The sequence below is a fragment of the Phasianus colchicus genome, chromosome Z (assembly GCF_987193195.1).
Source record: "Phasianus colchicus chromosome Z, bPhaCol1.hap1.1, whole genome shotgun sequence".
Taxonomy (NCBI): Eukaryota; Metazoa; Chordata; class Aves; order Galliformes; family Phasianidae; genus Phasianus; species Phasianus colchicus.
The window spans coordinates 65131277-65153920 of NC_143476.1; the positions used below are offsets into that span (position 1 = coordinate 65131277).

The window sequence follows — 22644 nt, forward strand, 5'->3', positions numbered from 1 at the left end:
TTTCACATCTCTCAATTTTTGAAAAAAAGCTCTTCTTTGTACTTTTCATCAAGTGTTGCATTAAATTCTAGGAAAACATTTTTTATTACAAAGTACAAATATGCAAAGGTGTTTAACAGATTGTAAATAGTAAAATTATATAAACTTGTAAAAAAAAAAACCACAGTGATACTTTGATGTGGGAGCATTTGCAATAGGGGTAGTCTTGCATTTCATGCATCACACACTTTGAGCAAACTCAGATAGTGCTTAGGAAAACAAGCAAAAAACAAAAATAAACAAAAAAGATGACCCTGAAGAACAATTCCACAATATCCTACTGACTCTTCATTCCAATAGCTGTCTAAGCCACATTTCTTGTTCATTCACTTTTTTCCTTGAGTTGTGGCCTTTGCCTTAACTAACAGACACGGTGCCCAAGTGTGTCGAGGGTCACTACGTTGCCACCCCGTGCTCTTGCCTGGTCCCACCAACGGTCCTGCTGCTAGCAGCCTGGTCAGGGTTCTCTGCATACCCGAGATGGCTCAGATGCTCCCAGGCTGCTAGGGATCTTTTGCTGTGAAAGCTCATTAGATATTGTTGGCACAGAAAGACTTCATACTTGCACTCGTTAAACCAATGGATCCTCTAGCTGATGAGAAGTATCACAGGACAGTGAAAATGAACTCAGACCTTCAGAAAGGGTCCAGTAAATAAGATGCTGCCTGCACAGAAGAGGCCATGCACTCCTGAGTCTTTTGATACACTTATGTTAGATACTACCAAAATGTAAAAGTAAACAGAATTGCAACAGTTTCTGAGCTTCAATATGTATGTATGAGTTAGACAGATTTGAGCAAATAAATTAAGAAAGGAATGATAATACACATAAGAGGTTGAATATGTTTTCTCCAGACTCATTGCAATGGGGGAGAAGAATGCCATGCAAAGCTGAACACGCTTATGCCAAAAGCAGGCCACAATGCCCTTGATCATATACTGCGTCTTCCACTGCACAGTTTTTTGTTGGTTTACTTTTTTTTTTTTTTTCCTTCCATAAAATTAAGTGTTTGGCAAATTGAATAGATATTCAATTCAATATATAGCATTAAAACACAAACACAGGCTACAGTTTGCAAATGCTAGACCTACCAAAAGACCCTATACTACTCTAGTTCAGTATTGCAATGAAGTATTCCCATTTGTATTCAACAAAAAATATAAATCTTTGTAAACAAGCAGATGATTTGATTTATAACCGCATGCTGAATAAAAATGAAGATCTACTAGGTGTATGTGTATGTTCTTCAGAGTGGACAGTTGTATTAAACATTCCCCAAAAATGAAAAAAATTATGTGTTCATGATGTAGATGATAATACAGTTTTCACAAAGTCTGCTGTGCGTCACATTCCCAAAACAACATTTATTTTCTGTTTCAGCTACCGGGTTTTGTTGTCGCTGTTTTTATAGAAACAGCAATGCTCACTTGGTCATCACAGTAGTTATGAAGCCCAGCCACAGTCTGCTAAAGATAAGTACATACACTGATCTCACAGGATGCCAGATTGAATAAAGTAATGATTTCTAACCAGCTACAGGTTAACAATTAATTACTTTATCCTCTGTCACTGTCTGGAGTGGATTGAGTTAATCAGAACAGATCAGGGGGATAATTCCATCCAATCCTCACACTCTTCTGCCATGACCTTTTCATTCATAAGGGAGAAATTTTAAAGCATGATGTGAAGCCAGACAGCTGGACACCTTCTATGATGTCTATACAAAACAGTGCTTAGACTTAGGAGGCTCTGGCACCGCCACATCTACAAGGTCACACGTTGCAATCTCATCCTGACATTAGAAGTATGGAGAAAAATTATTTTAATAGGAATTGTTTAAATGACTAACCCCAGGATCAGGACTGGATATTTTAGGCATGTTCACAAAGAAAAGTGGATTCTCAGTGGCTACAGTAATCTCAAATTTCACATTGTACCAAAAAAATAATCTGTATTTTTTTTTACAATATAATGTAGTTTAACTCAGTGTTTTCACATTTGTTATATCAGATAGTGAAGAATGGTGACTGCCTTGCTTACTGGATTGTTAATACTCAAGAGATGGAAAAAACGGCAGTGGGGATTTATCTTAATGTCATTACAAAAATCAATATTGATATTTCTGTGTTTGATGGACTGGTCTATAAGGAACTTAATGTAACCAAACTGTAACGGACATTAAAAACTGATTAATGTGTCAAGTTTCCCAATTAAGAATATGACTGCTATAGCATTTTCTCTCATACAAGCAGTGCATGGCTAAGGCAAGTCTTATTATCCACACTTGTCGTGCTTTTATTCTCTTCACAGCGCAGTTTTGGTGCATGAAAATTTCACTCCCTTTTTCAATTCAACTTTACAATACAAGAAAACTGGAAGTTGCATTTCTTGATTGTGCATATTATGTTGTGAATACAGAAGCAAGGGCCTAAACACAGCTAGAGGGCTGCACCTCTGTTAAACCCTCCCTTTACTTTAGCAAGTACAGAGGTACCCACAGAAAGATTTAAAAATGTAGAGTGTATGACAATTCTTGGACTGCTTCTCATGCACATAAAGCTGTCACCAGTTTTATGTTTGCTTTTCACTGTAAGCCTCCAGTTCTTGCCATCTTGTTTCTTCCTCATCTCTGCAAATGATAGTATTGTCAGTGTCTCCTGTCTCAGAATTGTCAACAAGGTGCCTTATGGGGAAAAAAACAAAACAAAACAAAACAGGGATCCCAGGAAAGCTCATTTCTTGTAAAATTGTGTGGAGAGAGTATTAGCAAGATATCAAACTGACAGTCAGCTACAGTGGTGTCATTAATTTCTGATGAGAGGACAGCTAGGATACAGTGGAAAAGACACAAACTCATCTTTGTCAGAACTGTGGACTTCCTGAGCAGTATCACAGTAGTATCCAAATTACAGAGGACCTGAGAAACCACAAGGTGTTTATACCCACTGATTCTGATTCTTCTGGTCAGAGAGGCAGTATGGCCAGCCGCTTTTACCCTCATGGTCAAACATGCAGGCTGCACTGGCAGTCAATCCACAAGCAACAAAGAAGTTTCCATTCCTCAGCTACCTGGTACAGACTGACACAGATATTAGTCCCAAACAAATGGCAAGGACACCATAGATGAAGAAAAATCAGCATTAAAAAGGAAATACTGTTCACATGAACAAGGAACTGAGATTATGGACCAGGCTAATCTCACTTAAATCTATAAAAATCCAAAATATTAACAGGCATTCAGAGAACCTCTATTACACATAGCATTGGATGTATCCAGAGTGCCAAGCCAAGAGGGCATCATGAGGGAAGCAAAATGCTCAAGGGTCAGTGAGTGACTTGTTACGGCCATAAGAAAGCATAATATAGGTGTTCAACAGTATTTACTTATCAGGTAATAATAACTAATTTACCTAAGCAGAACTATGTTCTTGTCTGCATACTTACACGAGTAATCGAAGAAACATGACAAGCAGCCAGACAGCACTGCCTATACATCTGCACCGGAACTGCCTAATTCTTTATAACATCTAAACATATCTTCTTTACCTTCTCCCCATGGTGAGTATTCACTAGAACAAAAAAAGAGAAGACGACTAGACTTCAGAGAATGCAAAATTGCTTTTTTTTTCATACAGCATTTACTATACAACATTTATTCTTACAGCATGGCTCTTCTTGATAAAAGATGGCATGAATGCACGAGTTTTATGGGAGACTTGACAAATTCTTGGAAGAAATTCTCTGAAGATGACAATAAAGACAGATTATGAAGGTTTTAGACAAACCCTGGGACACAGAGTGGCTAAGATACCTAGTGAAATACATGTATGTGCTTGTTCTTGCACTTCTTTAGACATGCACTTCTCTGAACTGGGAAGATGCATCCTTGGTCTGAAACAGTTGGTATGCTCTTACCTACTTTAGTATTGCCTTTATACTATTTCATAAGATAGATACATAATTGTTCTGTATGGTATGGCTGAGAGGAATGTGTTGTACTTCTTAGATATGACACAAATGACAGAATATATCTGAAAACCATTTGGAAATGTAAAAAAATATGAAGCGGATTTAACAAAAAAAAAAAAAAAAAAAAAAAAAAAAGGACTTTGTTGTATGAAATATCAGATGGACTAATTATGACCCTGTAAGAAATGGTCAAGCTCTGCAGTATTATTTATTTCGGAAAAGCCCTGAATCAAATCAGAGTGGCTTGGGTTGGAAGGAACCTTAAAGACCATCTAGTTCCAAACCCTTGCTGCAGGCAGGGTTGCCACTCAACAGATCAGGCTCCCATGGCCCCATCCAACTTGGCCCTGAGCATCTCCAAGGATGAGGCAACCACAGTCACAGCCTGTGCCAGTTCCTCATCATCCCAAGTGAAAACTTTCCTCCTATTAGCTAATCTAAATCTCTACTTTTTTAGTTTAAAACACTACAGGTTCTATGAGGAGTTGATGGCCCAGGATAATGTTGGTATGGGCTGTGAGAACACCTGTTGGCTTGCATTAAGCTTTTCATTCACTAGGACATCTAAGTCCAGGGCTTCTCTTCAGGGCTGCTCTCAATGAATTCTTCTCTCAGAAAATGGGAGGGGTAGGAATGTAATTCTGCTGAAGATCAAAAAGTGATGTCATTAAAATCTATAATCAGAAGAAAAAAAAAAAGATAGGAGTAGCATCTTCTCTGTTACCTTTCTCTATATAAGAGATTTCACTATAAAATCCTTTGTATAGAAACAATTATTTGTAGAATTGTTCAGTCTGAAAGCAAAAAAAAGCAAGTACAGAAGATGCCTATCTACTCTTCTTTTAATTCACTGCTGAAAAATGTTGATTATTTTGATTATTACTTGTCCTTGTGCAAAGCCGTAAAATTATTTTGAGAGATACAGTGTATTTTGCATCTAAACACAAATAACAAAGTTTTTAGCACTACTTTTCATGAAAAGATTTCTTTCATATTTTAATTTGAAAGGTTGATTAATATATCACTAGTTACCGTAGCCATATGAAGTGATTTAATGTTTCTACTGATTATCTAGAAATATGTAACTGTTGCTAAGAAAAAATGACATTTCTTCAAATATTAAAATGAGATGTACTTTGATAAAGAACAAAAACTCACATTCTGAAGTTTGAGAAAAATCTATATACATGTATTTGCAATGTTTTGAAGCAGAACTTCAGTTTCTGTTAGGCCCTGATTGACTAGTGCAGACAGCTCTGCAAGCAAATTTCATAGATGAAAGGGTCAAAACACTGCAGTGATTCAACAATTCCCCAGTAACAAAAAAAGCCATGACCCTCCTTCTGACATAGCAAGTGATTATGTATTTAGAGACTGAGATGTTAATATAGATTTAAATATTTTGCAAACACATTAACTCAAGGGTGGCAACAAATGTATATATATGTATTACATTTATGCCAAGGTCTGACTAGGTTTGATATCATTTTTCAACAAGGACAGAAACATAAAGTTCCATGATTTAAGAACGCAAACCAACAGCCAAGAGATTTCATCCTTCAACTTTATGACAGGTCACCCTGTTCATCTTGCAAAGCAAATATGCTTGCAAGCAACAACCTGACATAAGAGAAAGGACAGTATAATACCGAGTATTAAAATCCTTGAAATAAAAACTCTCTTTACCAGCATGGATAGGATGAAATTTGGTCAGGCATTACTACGGAATTAGTCACATCCTTCTGGCAACATTTTTTTTTTTTTTCTGAAATCACTCATTATCCCCTCAGTCCTTCATATTGTTCAAAGGGACTGAGAAGTCAATGAAAGCACAAATCCTCCAAGCTTTCAGTGCATTACCACCTAAATAAAACAACTTTTATTTGCTGGATAGATAGGGTAAGAGATGTGAGTGAAATGAAATGATGAAACACAGTTTGCCTTCAAATGAACAATGTAAGACAACACTATCCATTTTTATTAGACTTTTTACGGTTGTATCTCAGTGTTTCTGATTGGCAAGGCTACTGTTGCAGGTAAGAGAAAGTAAACTCTTCAATCACCCAGAGATTCAAAGGTTGAATAACCAAATGGAGTAGTTACTGCTATAGCACTTCAGATTAGTTTCCCAGTAGAGGTAGAAAGATCTAGTTTCATCTGTAAAACTACACCATTCTATTATTCAAGTTTGTTCTGTTGTAGATGTAATGCTGTGTTGATTCAGGTTTGATTTTTATATACTTTCAGATCTCCCAGTAATTTTTTGTAGGCAATTGTTAGAAGTATGATAGTTACATCGGGCTTTAAAAATCACAGTACACCTATTCATGCATTGAAAATTCTTCTGTTTAATACTTAAGGGCAATTTCTCTAGGGACACCTATGATGGAGTAGTAGTAGGGTTTGTGAGGCAAATTTGAGGTATTTATAGGGACTGGTGTGAGAAATAAAAATTGTCAAGCTGTGTATGGATAATAGTAAGATGAAGGGACATGGAAGGGTGCATAGAACTCAATTATGTGCTTTCCACGGCAAGCCACCGTTAGCCATAGACTGCAGAAGCTATGCAAAGACACTTCACAGGCTAGCAAAGAGCTGCAGGTTGGGATGCACCAGGGCTACAAAGGAACACTGCACTACCCACTCGATGTGCTGGAACTGCATACGGCCACAAAACAGCCTCAATCCCCATCTCGCCTGTCCCCTAAATACACATCCCAAAGGAGCAGAGGCGCGGGCTGTTCGCAGGGTGGATTCTCAACCGCTCGTTCTGCGCTCACGGCCGTCGCAGCCTCACCGGCTGCGCACAGCTCAAGGCCGTGACCGAGATGAGGCGGCTAGAGGAAGACCGAGGGCGCCCCAGGAATCGGCCCGACCGCGGCCCGACGCCTCGCCAGAGACGCCCGGCTGGGGCCGCGCCGGATGGCCGCAACCCGGCGGGCTCGGGGACCGCGCCATCCCCCCCGCCTCAAGATGGCGGCAGCCGGGCAGCTCCCCCACCGTCGGCGGTGGTTTTTTTTTTTTTTTTTTTTGGCCGACGAAGGCGCGGGGTGCCGCGATAGGCGGCCGCAGGGGGCGGCGAGCAGCCGCCGCCGGGCGTAACCTCCCGCCCGCTCCTCCGCCAGCGGCGGCCCCTCGACCGACAGCGGGCGCGGCACGACCCCCGCGGCGGGCAGCGCGCCGGGGCCGGGCTCCAACCCCCGCCCGCCGGATGTGGCGTCAGGCGGCCCCCGCGCGGCCACGCCCCGGGCTCGGGTCCGGTATCGCCGCAGCCTTACCGGCCCGCGCGCTGCGCCGCCGGCACCGCGTGCCTGGCGCGGGCGGTCCTGGCGCGACGGATGAGCGGGGGCGCGGCGGACGGCGCCCGGCCCGGCGGAGGGAGCAAGTAGCGCTCGGCCCCGCGCCGTCAGTCAGGGCAGGCCCCGCCTCTTCCGGGCCTCTCCGACTGGGCCGCCGCCTCCTCCTCCCTCGCTCGCTCTCCCTTTTGTGAGTTATAGCAACCGTTGCCTTGTGAATCAAGCGCCATAGTCACCGTAGTCCTGGCGACTGTTACCCATCAACAACAACCGCTCCTCTCCTGCTCCTCCTCCTCCTCCTGCTGCTCCTCACCCCCATCCTCACCCCCTTCCTCATCGTCACCCACAACAACAACAACAACGACAGCCGCCGCCAGCAGCAGCAGCAGCGACAGCCGGAGCAGCACCGCAGCCCGCCTCAGCCCAGGTGAGTGCTCTCGCCGGGCGCACGCCGGCCCTCCCTCCGCGCTCCTTCCCCCGGCTTCTGCTTCCCCGCACCTCGCGGCATCCGGGCCGGGGACGCTCCGTCGCGCCGCGCCGTGTGACGGCGGTGCGGCGGGGGAACGCGGGTCGCTCGCCCGGCCCCGCCGCCTTCTCCGTTGCCGTCCCTCTCGCCCGGCCCCGCCGCCTCGGAGTGGGAGCGCGCTGCGGGGGGCGGCTGGCTGGGGGTGTCCGCGGGGCCGAGGGGAACCGCGCGGCGGGGCCGGCTGAGCGGGGAGCGGGGCTCGGCCGTGCGGGGACGGAGGCGCTGCTGGGACCTCCGGGACAATCGCGTGGATGCGGTGGGTACGCGTCTTCCGTCGTCTCCTGTTCAAACGGATAGGGGGGGGAGGGAGGTGGGGACGAGGGAATTTTGGGGAACGAGACTTCGGGCACAAGCTAAGATTGCGTTCTTTAAATAATAACGATAGTTATTATGTAAAAACAACAACAACAACAAAAAAGAAGGCAACGTCTTGCGGGTGGAGGTGGGAGGAAAGAAGCAGCGGAGACGGATCCCGTGGCACAGCGCAGAGCGAGGGGCCTTGTTCTGGTCCGTGTGGCTGCCGGAGGTGCAGGTGTTTGCCAACTTCCATAGCCTCCAGCGAGACTCTTGTGTATGCGATCGGTCACTCTACGTGCTTTTTCAGCTAAACCTTTCTTTTTCTTTCTTCCTTTTTTTTTTTTTTTATTTTTTTATTTTTCTTTCACTTATTCATAATTAATGTCCTCTCTTATTTTCGGGCAAACTGCATTTTCTTTGTACTGTGTTTTCCTTTTTATTCAGTACCCCTACCCATACACATAGTTGCAGGCTTCTTTTTTATTTTCTTGCAGTCCTTCTAGGGATTATTTTTACTATTATTACTGTATTTTTATGTTGCCAGCATAGTATGGTTTAGTGTGCGTGTAGATATAGTAAATGCACATTATGTACATGTGGAGAGGATCCTTTTGAGTTTCGTTAAACTCTCCACAATCAAAGAAATCGGAGACATTTCACTGTCACTGCGAGTTTGTGTGCTAAGAAGCAGAGGGAAGAAATTAAAAATGTCTTTGTGATTTGTGATTTTTTGTTACTGCAGCTGCATTTCAAGAGGATGCTTGGGAAAGAAAGGAAGAGGCACCTTTTTACCTCACAAGAGGTTGAAGTAAAAATTATGTTATTAATGATGATATTTTTTCTTTTCTTCTTCTTCTTTTTTTTTTTAATCCAGAATACCAGTGGTTTTTTTTTTTTTGGTTGGTTGGTTGGCTTTTTTTTTTTAGTTGTTTATTAAAATCTAAAGACTTGCATTGCTGGAGGTAGAAAATTATACTTTGTTTACTTTTTTGTTTGTTTGTTTTAAGTTCTTTGGGATAAAGTATGCTTCTGGTATCTATTTTGATATTAAAATTATCATTTAACATCTCTGTATCCAGTTGCACTCTCTTCCTTGACATGTCAAATCACCTTTTGGTGTGGCAGACTTTTTTTCTTTTTTGTAGTGATGACTTACTTATATCCTTTATTTAATTAAATCATTAAGGGAAAAGATAATCAAAATTTTTCTTTTATGAGTTTATTATTCAAAATTCTACAACTTAATTGTGTTTTCACCTTTTCTATTTGTATACCTTTAGCGGATCTCTGTTTATAAGCTTTTTCTTAAAACAACATATCCTTTTTGGTAATCTCATATTGGACCTACCAGTGAATGTGAAAGGGTCATTTTTTCCAGGTGTCCATCAACTATGATACATCTTTCATTTATATTAATGTTTCTTAAGGCAAGGAAGATTGCGCGTTGTTTTTTTTTTTGTTGTTGTTTTTTTCATGTTTCAGAAACCAAGTATATGAATTAAAATAATTCTATTTTGGGTAATTACCAAAGACGCCTATGTTGTCATCATTTTATTCAAGATGAAGCCATCAAGCACTGATTTTGTGTGTACTGCTACAAAATAACTTTGAAAGATATTAAGAATATTCAGAGTGAGTATCAAATCAATTATATGCGTGTGGAGTCAGAAAGTTATTTTACTACATCAGTTATATGACAGATTTAAATCTTAATTTCATTGTTACTATATTATGTATGTGATTCATCAGTCACTAAACCATTCAATGCATTTACTGATGTTGAAAAGATGTCAGCTCTACGCCATGCCTCTCCTGAGTAGCCTTCTTTCAACAGGACAGAGCCCTGTCCAGGATGCCTTTCTTCCTGGATGTTGAGGTCTGTCCTTGAAGGACAAGCATCCAGATCTGTGGTCTCAAAGGAAAGCGCAGAGACTAAGAGACAAGTTTTACAAGGTTTTTTTGTTTTTGTTTTTTTTCTATACAGAAGTGTTTCAAAAGTCATGTTAAAGTATGTAATTTCATCTAAAACCAAAGACTTCTTTTAATATTACTTAGCTGTATTTTGTTAAGCCTGCTGTTTGAAAAACTAATAAAGTAATAAAGCAACCATAATCAACTCAGTTAATATTAGGGACCCGAAAGGGAAAACTGTTGAGTCTTTATTCTTTCTGAAATATTTTAGTGGTCACAGATGATATCTGCTTTATGCATTTGATTCCCTAATGCCCTCAGCTGTCAACATAGTTGGTGTTTGTGATTTGAAAATAAAGTGGCTTGTGATTTTTTTTTTCTAACTTATTTGTTTTCATGACTTACACTGTGTAACTGTCTGGGTAACATTCTTATAAATTGTTTCAACATACTCTAATGAGTCTTGGTGGATCATAGGCTTTGTTGTGCTTTTAGCTAGCTTACGCTGTACTGTGGAGGAACCCTTCAATGATGCAGTGAAAATAAATGAAATGGGAATTTAAGGTACGATGTTGTTACGAAATTTGAAGTCAGGGTGCTTTATTTCATAATTAGGTTCGGCTTTGTTAGCTCTATCCAATTTCTTGTTTCCACCTGGTGCAGTAGTTGTGTGGTAGTTTGTTAATCACAAAACTGTCTACAGAAATAAATGTTACTGTTTAATTTAGTTTATAAAACTTTCCATTGAGAAGGAAGACATTTTTTTTCATTTCTTTTTACTTGAAACATAACTAAGTATCTACAAAGCAATGATATTATAGTATTGCTGTTCTTTTGGTGTTCTAGTTAGTATTTCTGGTTCTGGTCTTCGTGCTTTACTTTGACCTCTTATGGAAAGTTTCCTTCTTAGAACATTCTATACTAATTATGTCCAGTCTTCAAAAACTTACTAGCTGTAGTTACTGTTACGTGAAATACTCTCACTTTTAGAAGCTTATTTTTTAACTTTTTACAATTATTTAAAATTGAAGTGATGTGTTGTGAATGCATCACGAATACAGACAGAATGAAAAATAAACTTCAAATGGTACTGTAATGTTCTTGTAGATGAAGTTTTATTTTTAAAACAACTTGTTATCATATAAACACGTTAGAGCAAAGTATTTTTTTTTTAATTATGAATGAAAACAAAATTTTATTCTAAGGGTGAGATTAATGAAGCTTTTGATCCATATAAACTAATATTGAAGATAATGCTTTTCTGTTAGCCACAAGCTTGACATTATTATTTTCGTATTTCTGGTAAAGGTGTTTTTACTTCTCTGTGCTTACAGGTTAGCACCTGCATATTTATATTTTGGAAATTTAAGGAGCGATGTACGTACACTGATTTTAGCTAAATCTAGTTTGCTAGGGACAGATGGCTAGTTCAAACAGGTGTTACTTTCATTCTTTGTGCATTGTGTTGAGACTTCCAGAGGTTCACAAAAGAGCTGCCTAAAGCAGGTGGTGTTTTCTGCTTTTGTGATTAGCAAGATTTACTTTGCTAGGAAATTATTTTCCCAGTCACTGGATGTGTTTTAATAGTTAACATATAGTATTAGAGTTTCAAGCATTCAACACATAGCACAGTAGTGTGATACTTTAAAAAATTAACAGTTTGTTTCACTAAATAACTTATTTTTACCCTTGTATCATTTAAGATTTTATTAGGGTTTGGGTTTTTTTTGTTATTGTTGTTTTTTGGTTTTTTTTTCAATAAAAATGACATATTAAGAATACAGAATTAGTTTCAAACTTCTTTGGATTTAATACTTTTGCCGCAAAAGTAATTCTGCCAGCCTTTTTTTTATTCTGTAACATTTGTAATTCTATTAGAATAGGGTTTAATAAATTAGATTCTTTCTTTTCTAGCACTTCTTAGTCAGGTGATTTTTTTTTTATTTTTTATTTTTAGCTTGGAGCTCCTTTTTTTTTTCTTTGTTTACTAACCGTGTGTTTTGTGTAACAGTGACTAGTATTTATTCAGTGATTTTCCTTATAGTAGATGCACCAGAGGGTGCTATGCTATTTGAAATATAAAAAGAAAAAAAAAAAAAGGAGTTTTTTGTCATTGAAATACGGTGATACTTTATAGGAATTTAAATAAAACTTACTGATTTTTTTCTACTTGTTTCTACTTGCTCTTAATACGATACTTTTAGTTTGAAGGACAAACAATCTAAATCTACTGCGATGAATCATAAAATGGCTTAGGTTAAAAGGGACATTAAGGTTATCTAGTTCCAATCACCTGCTATGGGCAGGGCTGCCACCCACCAGCAGCCCACATCCAACCTGGCCTTGAATGCTTCTGGGGGTCAGGCAACCACAGTTTCTCAGGATGACTTCTGCTGATGCCTCACCACCCTCTGAGTAAACAATGCCTGCCTAACATCTAACCTATACCTTCCCTCTTATAGTTTAAAATCATTCCCCGTTGTTCTATCTGTATCAGACATGTAAAAAGTTGGTCTCCCTTTTGCTCATAAGCTCCATTCAAGAACTGAAAGGCCACAGAGAGGTTTCCCCGGAGCATTCTCTTCTTCAAGCTAAACAAGCCTGACTGCCTCAACATTTTTTTTATAGGAGAGGTTCTCCAGCCCTCTGATCATCTCTGTAGCCTTCCTCTTAACCTGCTCCAGCAACTCATTTTTTGCATTGTGGACCTCTGGCCTGCATGCAATACTCCAGATGGGGCCTCACAAGGACAAAGAGTGGTGCTCAGTCACCTCCTTCTCGCTGCTGGCCGCTGCTCTTTTTATTCAGCCCAGGCATTCTGGGCTGCAAACAAACACAGTTTGCTCGTGCTCATCTTTTCATCCTCCAGGATCCTCCAAAGGCCTTTTTCATCAGACTGCTCTCAGTGAGTTCTTCTCCTAGCCTGTATATGTATCTGGAATTGCCCCAATCCAAGTGCAGTGCTGTAAGAGATAAATTGGAGCGAGACAAGTGCCCTTCCTCTCTCAAGTATGTCTGGGACCCTCTGGATGGCAACCGTTCTTTCTGTTGTGTCAACTGCACCACTCAGGTTAGTGTCATCTGCAAACATGCTGAGAATATATTCAATCTCACTTAATTAATGATCTTAATGTAGATCATTAATAAAGACACTGAAGAGCACCAGTCCCAAGATAGAGCCATGAGGGGATACCACTCATGTATGGTCTCTGCCTGGATATAGATCCATAGACCACAACTCTCTAGTTACGATCACCCTAACAATTCTTTATCCACTGAATAGTCCACCATTCTAATCTGTATTTTTGTAATTTAGAGATAATGTGCTAGGCCACGTCAAATGCCTTGCTCAGGTCCAGGTAGATTTCATAATTTGACCTTTTGTCCATTGTTCCTGTCATTCCCTCATGTGTCACCAGCCTGGTCTGCCCTTGGTGAAGCTGTGCTTATTGTTTCAAAATACCTTATCTTGCATGTACTTTAAAGAACATATCTTCTTGGAAGATGAGTACCATGATCTTCCCAGGCACAGGGGTGAGGATCACTGGCCTGTAGATCCCTTGATTTTCCTTTCTGCCTTTATTATAAATGGGAGTGATGTTTCCCTTTTTCCAGGTACGGGGGACTTTACCTGATAGTCATGACTTTTCAAATATGAATGAGAGTGGCTTGGCAACCACATCAGCAAGCTCTTTCAGGACTGTAGGATGCGTGTCATTGGCCTCATTGGGCCTCATTCATCAGAGTGCATAAACCCTTGCCCGTTCACTTCTGACCAGTGAACCTGTACAATCTCTTCTTATTTTTCACCTCCCTTTCTGTGTTCAGTTCTATCTGTGCCTTGGCTTTCCTGATACCAACTCTGCATGTCGAATGACATTCCTGTATTTTTCCCAAGCCACACCTCCCCGCTTCCTCTGCCTGTGCATTTCCTTTTTATCACACAGCTTGACCATCAGGCCTTTACTCAGCCATGCTGGTTTCCTGCCTCCTCTGCTTGATCTCTGATGTTGGGAGGCAGAGAATTTTTATGCCCTCAAAAAGATGATGTTTTTAAACAGGAGCCAGTTCTGTTGTGTTCCTAAGGGCAGTTTCCCAGGTGATCCATGCAGGATTTCCTAAACAGCTGGAAGTGTGCTTTCCAAAAGTTCAGGGTCCTGACTTGCTCTTTGCCAGTCCCATATGTCCTCAGGGTCTTGAACTTGACAGGGGTGTGATCACAATTCCCCAATCAGTCTCCAAACTCAGACTGCTTAGTTATCTCCTCTGCAGTGGTGAGCACCAAGTTTGGTAACACTTCACCTCTGGTTGCTTTTTTTGTGGTACCTGGACCAGGAAGTTTTCCTGAATTGACTCGAGGAGTCTTCTAGGTAGTTTGTCGCTGTGTTTCTTTCCCAGCATATATCTGGGTGGTTGAAATCCCCTGTTGGGATGAAAGCCTGAGAATGTGTTGTTCTTATAGCTGAAGAAAGAAGGCCTTATCAACAGCTCCCATTGATCTGGCAGCCACCAATATGTCCTCTATTGGTTTGGTCCCTAATTTTAACCTACAAGTTCTCAACCTGATTGTGCCTATTTCTCAAAAGCGCCTGTCCATCTCTTAACAAAGGACAACTCCTGCTACTCCTTCCTTGTCAGTATCTTCTAAAAAAAACTTGTAGCCCTTGAGAGCAGTGAAACAGCTGTACAGTTTGTCCCACCATGTTTCTGTGATAGCAAGTAGGTTACAGTTTTCTAATAGGAATGTAGTTTCCATCTTCTCTGGTTTATTTTCTATGGTGAGTGCATTGTTAGAGGCACTTCAGCTGGGCTTTCAGCTGTGATGCCTTCCTGATAAAGCTTTCCCGAATTCCTCTGGGACAAATCTGAGGACTTTCCTCCACTGATTCCTAAAGGGACAGTGTTGTTTGTTTGTTTTTGTTATGTTTTGTTTTATCTTTAAATGAATGTATTGCTTTGTGTAGTTTTTTTGTTCTTACTGAAACTTTCTATGGATAAAATAGGCATTAAAACTTAGCTGTTTACTTCTGAACTGCAGAAGGGATAGAAGTGCTAGTTGATTAGATTAGAACAGTAAATATATATATATATTTATGAGTACTACTGCATTTGATTTCAGAAATTCTTCAATGAATATGAGATTAAAATTTCATTGTTGTACATTCTGTAGTTTAATAATACCTACTGTTTGTCTATATACTCTAAGGCTAATGAAGAAGTGCTTTTTTATACATGTGGATAAATAATAGCATCTAGTTCAATGTAATTTGCCTTTGGAAGTGTGTAAAAAGTTTCAAGCTGGAGTTGGGATAGTACATCTTAAGTTGCTTGGTTTTACATAGTACTTTTAGTTGTGTGGTTTTTTTCTGTTCTACCATGATAAGTTGTTTGTCTTTGATCCCCAAAACTGAGAGATGGTGGGTGGAATACAATGTAAGTTGAAATTAACAAAAAAGTTTTGTGGATGTCCCGTCCCTGGAAGTATTCAAGGCCAGATTGGATGGGGCCCTGGGCAGCCTGGTCTAGCATTAAATGGGGAGGTTGGTGGCCCTGCATGTGGCAGGGGAGTTGGAGATTCATGATCCTTGAGGTCCCTTCCAACCCTGGCCATTCTGTGATTCTGTGAAATTTTCCGTATTATAATGCACATTTTAGTGAAAGTTGGAGGTTTAAATTCTAGCAATTCAAAATTCCTTTTTAAATTCCCAATATATTTTTAATGTTTCTTTGTTTCAATTCTTACATTTGCATGTGGATATCAAAGGTTGTATATTATTCACTAAATACTACATAGTGTACTTGTAACATTTTGTGACTTGTATTGGTTAGCTGAAGAAAGGAAGTATCTGACATTATGTTTAAAGGTCATTTCAGCCCCACATGAAACACTACACTGAGTATAGCTTAGCCTTGTTTGATCTCTGAGAAAACATGTAGGGCAACCACTGTGTAATGTATGTGGACTTTATGATAATGTAGCTCTATTTCTTCAGTTTTTTCATGGTCTTTTTCATGAAATATCTTGTTTCAAATTAAATTTGTAAGCTCTTTAAGGTATGAACCATGTCTTTAGATTTCAATGTTGTTCAGGTTTTAGATGCTGCCACTACAAATAATAAATAACCAGGAGCTATGTTTATTGTTCATCTGCCGAGTAAATGGTTTCTATCTTCAGCTTTGTTACTTCATTATAATTAATCTAGGTACGTTTTCTCTTATATACAATCTCAGGGCCATTTTATAAGCACTTGAACAGCGGATATTTAAGTTAGCAATACCACATTGCTAAACAGAAATAGAAATGAGCAAATCCATGAGAGGTGCAAGATGTCATTTGCAGGCGTTCTAGACTATTTTCTTCTTTTTTTCTGTTAACCATACTTTCCTTAGAAAGGAATGAAAAATGAAATACAATTCTGAGCTGTAACTATTTACAATACAGCTATCAAGGTTACAGGTAACTGTTTATTATGATTCTATGGAGCTAAAACTTAAAAATATATTTGTAGCTCGTATGAGTTAGTTCAGATCTGTCGAATTTTCAGGGATGCAGAGTTTTTTTTATGTAGTTTTGGTCTGATTTTTTTCTTCATGTATCTATATCTTCATGAAGAAAGGAGAGGAATTATGCATATATAGCTCTGTTACTCTGACATTGATATTGGATGTTTATGGACTGTGTGAAGGTTTTACTTCCTAGTGGGCTACATGACCAGGATAGTGTATTTGAGCTAATGCCTCTTGGTGTGACCTGCTGTACATTATCTGTGAAGCATTTAGAACAGTTGGCATTGTACTTCCTTTCTCTTCTGCCACCTTCTTCTTATTTTTGTTAAGGTCTGTTAAGGTCTGTGCTGTACTTTTATGACTTTATTGTTCTGCTGCTTGAATAAGCAGGAGAAGCAAACTTACTGAAGTAAGGGCATTTCCCTCTGTTCTTGTTGATTAAATTTACAATGTAGAAGAACCATGAAGTATGAAGTATGTGTGTGTGCGCAGCTGTACAAAAGAAGGATTGCCAATTCATATTATTAGTTAAATTTTTACAAGCTAGTATTGGCACTCAGTGTTATTTGCCTTGGTTAAAAAATAAGAAAAAGAATTACTTGCTTGAGTTAAAAACCAATGCTTGCTTTTCAAATTGTATTCTTAGGAAAACAGTTGTTCATTAATCACCACTTTGAAACTAAATGTACTCAAATTTCCTGAATAAGATTCTAAAATAGTTTAATGATTGGATCATACATATTTTTGTGTTAAGTTGTAGAAAGTTAATCAACGTTTAAATGAATATACGTAGCTCTACAGTCTGTTAAGCCTATTAATAAAATGAATAAATGATATATAAAAAATATTTAAATTACATCTGTTGAAAAGTCTGAATGTAATTCAACTGCTCCTCATTAGCTAAGACTAAAAGAACTTTAAATACAAGTGTAGTAGCTGTTAGCTATGAGATGAAATTAGCATGTTTATTAAATAAATGGAATTTAAGGTCATGTCAATATACAACCGTCTAACATTTAGTTCACTATTTTATGTGGTCTATTCTGTATTAAACCACTTCATCTGAGTTGCAAGTTGCAAAAGAGTTGATAAATAATTTTTCCATATTTGTTTTATTGTTTCCTATCAGACTTAGTAAATGGAATAATGTAGAATACAGAATGTTTTCAACTCCAGAGTTGATTCTTTTTAATAGCAACTCCCCATAACTTCTAGGAAAGTTATTTGGACTGTCTGAAATAACATTGTCCAAAGGAACTATTATCAAATTATTTCAAACAATGCTCAAATTCAAAAGGAACAATAATGAACAGGCAAATTTGTGGTGCACTGGATCTGTGGTGACATTAGATGAAAGAAGTTTAGCATCTTCCAAATATTTGGCTATTTTGCAAATGGAATTCAGAAGGTTTTATGACTGAAGTATGCTTTGTGATCAAAGTTAAGGCAAAACAAGTGAAGGTGTGTGCTTGTAGCCAGGAAGGCCAACTGTATCCTGGGCAGCATCAAATGAGAGGTCATCGGTGGTGTGAGGAACATAATTGTTCGCCTCTATTCTGCCCTCATGAGATTCCATCTAGAATATTGCATCTAGTCCTGGGGCCCTCAGTGCAAGAAACGTGCGGAGCTGTTGGATCATGTCCAGAGGAGGACTCTGAAGATAATCATAGGGCTTGAGCACGTCTGTTGTGAAGAGAGATTGATAGAGCTGGGGTTGTTTAGTTTGGAGTAGAGAAAGCTCTGGGGAGAATTCATTGCAGCCTTCCAGTAATTAAAGGGAGCTTATGAGCAGGATGGGGACTTACTTTTTACGTAGTCTAATACTGATTGGACAAGGGGGAGTAGCTTTAAACTAAAAGTGAGGAAACTTAGGCTATATATTACAAAGAATTTCTTTATTCAGAGGATGATGGGGCTCCGGAACAGGTTACCTTGAGAAGTCATGGGTGCTGTATCTCTGATGGCATTCATGGACAGATTAGAGAGGGCCTGATCTATTGAGTGGCAACCCTGCCCACAGCACAGTGACTGAAGCTTGATGATGTTAATGTCCCTTCTATCCTAAGCAATTCTATGATTTACTGCAATAGATTTAGATTTAGTGTTAGTCCTGCAAAGCAAAAGTGTAGTTTATCATACAAGTAGTGATTCTGATTTATGGAATGGGGCTTCTAGGTTTTTAAACACTGGGGTTTGTTTTGTTCTGTTTTTGCTGGTTCAGCTGCAGCTGGTATGTATGTTTTAGAATATTGCTGTTTCAAATCATCCGAATGGTTAGTAGTCAAATAATATTACCAGATAAACGCATATGGTCTGAAGTACTTACATTTCAGTTGCCAAGTTATCTGAATAGTTTTTGGGGGAAGTGGGTATTATTAGGATTTAAATTTCAGATACTGCAATTGGACTGTCCAATTCTATAATTTCCATAATTCTAGTCCAAAACATTGAGTGAAGTTACCTACCTTTAACGGGCATGAAGATGCATGGTATCTTTACCACTTGACTTCACTGTACTATCTATTTCTGTAGTCTCCTGACTGATTTCCAAAGGAACTTTCTTGACTTAGAGCAGTCCGCAGGATCATAGCTTCAGTGTAGCAACCAACTTCAATGACTTCTTGAAGTTCGTTGTTTGTGTGGTCATGAATCACAAGATGTGTATCACAAACATATTTCAGGTAACTGAAATGAGGTGGAGATGTAGAATTAGTTTGCACGTGGGAGTCTGTCTTGTAAGGGTTCCTGCTGCTTGATTTCATGATGGCTTGTGTTTTCAATCACTTACTGGTTTATGTTCTCAGTGTTGTAATTACAAGTTGCAAGTACTCTTGTGTCAGCATAGTAATACTGCTGGATACATGCTATGATTCAAGGATGGTAGTTTCACTCCAAGTTGAATGGCATAAGAGCTGAAAGAAGGTCAACATCAACATGCTGGCCATTTGTGGTCTACTGAAACAAGATAAAGCTGGAGCCACTACTTTTGTTTTGTTTTTCCCTAGTGTTATATAATCACCAATGTTTGGGATAAAGTATAAGATATTCTTCCCACATTTTGTAACACAAGAAAAGCTATAACAAGGCAGAAATATCTAGCAGGTAGAAATGATAGGTTATATTTTGATTGTCTGTGGTAAAGGAAGGCATGCACACAAAAAAGTCCCATAACCTACATTGACATAATCAAACAACAACAACAAAACACAAAGCTTTGTCCAGGAGTGTTGAAATAGAATCATAGGATTGTTAAAGTTGAAAGGGATCTTTAAAAATCATCAGATTCTACTACCCTGCAGTAAGCAGAGACATCTACAGCTAGATCAGATTGCTTAGAACCCGGTCACAAAGTTTATTGTGTTTGAAGGGCAATGTAGTTGGGTTCAGCCCTTTAAAATTGGCTTGAAAGTGTAATTGGATGTTGTTAGTGGAGATTGTGAGGTTGACTGATAATATGTTAAGTCCTCTAATGTAATTAGTTGTGTCATCTCTGTAAACCAAGCTGCCTGGTCACAAGTAGAACTTTATTTTCCCAACAATCTGCTCTTATCAGCTAATGTTTATGGTTTTTTTTTTGTTTTTTTTTTTTTAAGTTGAACTACGTCATATAGAATAAGCTTGTATTTCAAGTACATATTGAAAAGATTTTTGTGTACTGTAGTTACAGCATGTAACCTACTGGGATAACAGCGATTAAGTTTTCTGTAAAACCAAAAGAAATGAAGATACTTAGAGCACTCAATGCTGTGCAGTGTCCTTGTGTTTGGAAAATATAAGTATTTTCTGAAAAGCAAAAGAAATATGTAGGAGATAAAATTGTAGCACAACTTTGTTTAATCAGGGTGGTTCAGCTGCTCCAATTGGACTTATGTGCATTATTGCAAGGGGTAATACTGATGGTTTTCATACCACTGGTTGTTATCATTCAATTTCTACATGTAATGTTTTTTCTCATAAGGTTTTCTCATGGCCTGTTAACCATGAAGTGTTAGGAAGTGCATCTTTTCTTACAACAAATATACAGATTATCTACTAGGAACATGGTGGTTTTGTGATTGTTTTGTGACACCTAGTAGAAGAGCAGAAACTGAAAACAGACCCACTTTTGACCTACATTATTATAATGGCCAAAAGGAAGAGGAATATCAATCCTGTGCAGCTGTTAAGGTCTTCACTGATCCCTAGTCAATAACTTGCAGTTTACGTGGGATCTTCCTAGAGAAGTTATTTATGTATGGGTTGGATGGGCAGACAGTATACTGAGAACGTGGCTGAATGACTGGGTTCAGAGGGAGCAGTCAACAGTGCACAGTGTAGTTGGAGTTCAGTAAACAGTGGAGTACCCCAGTGTTCAATGCTGACTTCAATTCTCTCTACCGTCTTCATTAATGAACTGGACGATGGAGAAAACTTTATCTTCAGTAGGTGTACAAAATACACAAAGCCAGGGGAGGTGGCAAACACACCAGAAGGACATGCTGCCATCCAGAGAAACCTTAACAGGCTGAAGGGCCAAAAGGAACCTTGTGAGGTTAAACAAGAACTTCAAAGTCCTGCGAGAGAGATGATCCTTTCTCTCATAAATGGGTGAGACCACACCTGGAGTAGTAGGTCCAGTTCTGGTTCCACCAATACAAAAGAAACATGGACAGACTGAAAGGAGTCCAGTGAAGGATCACAAAGATGATGGAGGGAGTCATCCAGCAATTATTAGGGGATATCTACATCCATATTAAGTTTTTCTCTCACCTTCATAGCAATACAAGAAAGACACTGATAATCAGGAGTAATTTCAGAGGAGGGTCACTGAGACAGTCAGGATTGCATGTGTTCTTCTGAGGAGACGCAGAGGAATTTGGACCATTTTGAGACAGTAAACTTTCAGTGGTCGTAACAGCAACTTTCCCTAATATTTATATGATGTAGCCAGGCTTTGCACAGCAGTGCATTGTGGGATGACTTGAGCTAATGTTCAGAAGATAAAATGTGCAATTTACATAGGAGATAATAAAAATCTTTTTCCCTGTGAGAATATCCCAGCAATGCAGCTGTGGCCAATGGAGGTTTTGCATTCTCTGTCCTTGGAGATTTTCAAGCTCTGACTGGATAAAACCCTGAAGATCTGTTCTGACAGCAGAGGTGAGATGTTGAACTTAGGTCCTTCTGAGATCACTGGCAGCCTGAACTGCACTGTGTTCAGATGGAACTTCTTGTGTTCAGTTTGTGCTTGTTGCTCCTTTTCCTGTCACTGTGCACCACTGAAAAATACAGTCCTAAAGAATCTAATGTCATGTATTTCAGGTATTCAGTATTTGTATTGTGTTTGTCATAGTTTTGATTTTGATGTTCTGATGTTGCAAGGCAGATAGCTAGTGATAGTTATTTAATAACGTTAATTTACAGTACTTGGTGATTCTGAAAAATAAATGAAATAATTACATATTCATACATACAAGTTACGTAGCCTTATGTCCTTCTAAGATTTGCAAATCAAATTAAATTTCATGACATATGCTTTTAATGCATATTGTCACTAAATGTTCTTTGTATGTTAGTTGTTTTCTAACAGGTATCCTACGTGAGCATTGTTACAGAGTCTAATTTAGCAGAAATTTTATTAGACAATTATGAAAATCAATTGCTATTAGCTTTCGTTAATCTCTCTTTTGAAAGTAACAGCATTTTTATTACCTAAGCACGAGGCTCAAGGGTTTGGGTTTTTTGTGTGTGGGGGGGGGGGGGGTTTCTTTTGCTTTGTTTTTGTCACATTATGTAAAAATTTCCGTCAGGAATGTTCTGTAACAAACCAACGAACAAACCATGCTTTGGATCTAACTGCTCTGCCATTCTGAATATTCTGTTTGTTTTGTATTTATAGAACTGTTGTAAACATAGGGATTTACCTATTACATAGCACTAGCTCAATTCATCGCATTCTTTTCTTTATTGTAATTAATGGATTTCCCATAATAATTTTTTTTCCAGGTCTGTTTCCTGGTATGTTGATCAGTATTCATCACTTCATTTGGGCTTTAGGCTGTACTTTCTGTTTGTTCTACCTCAGTAGTTTTGGTTTTGTGGATTAAATAACTATGCCA

General features: G+C 39.1%; 2 protein-coding genes across 4 annotated transcripts in view; one reads left to right on the top strand and one right to left on the bottom strand.

Moving 5' to 3' along the window:
- The window catches only part of LOC116240139 (uncharacterized), a 31316-nt gene extending 12292 nt beyond the window's left edge, over positions 1 to 19024 (bottom strand). The window contains exons 1-3 of the mRNA XM_090131890.1: positions 19012 to 19024; positions 7804 to 8112; positions 3587 to 3609 (exon numbers count right to left, since the gene is read on the bottom strand). Of these exons, the coding sequence (XP_089988016.1) occupies positions 3587 to 3609; positions 7804 to 8112; positions 19012 to 19024 (345 nt within the window). The remainder of the gene's footprint in view (positions 1 to 3586; positions 3610 to 7803; positions 8113 to 19011) is intronic.
- The window catches only part of RFX3 (regulatory factor X3), a 124243-nt gene continuing 108922 nt past the window's right edge, over positions 7324 to 22644 (top strand). Inside the window, exon 1 of one of the 3 annotated variants that reach the window (XM_031610464.2) lies at positions 7324 to 7732. The gene's annotated coding sequence lies outside the window, so the exon portion shown is untranslated. Of the gene's footprint in view, positions 7733 to 8011; positions 8092 to 22644 lie in introns of those variants that run through there. The other 2 variants (XM_031610463.2, XM_090132232.1) reach the window with 2 other exon arrangements.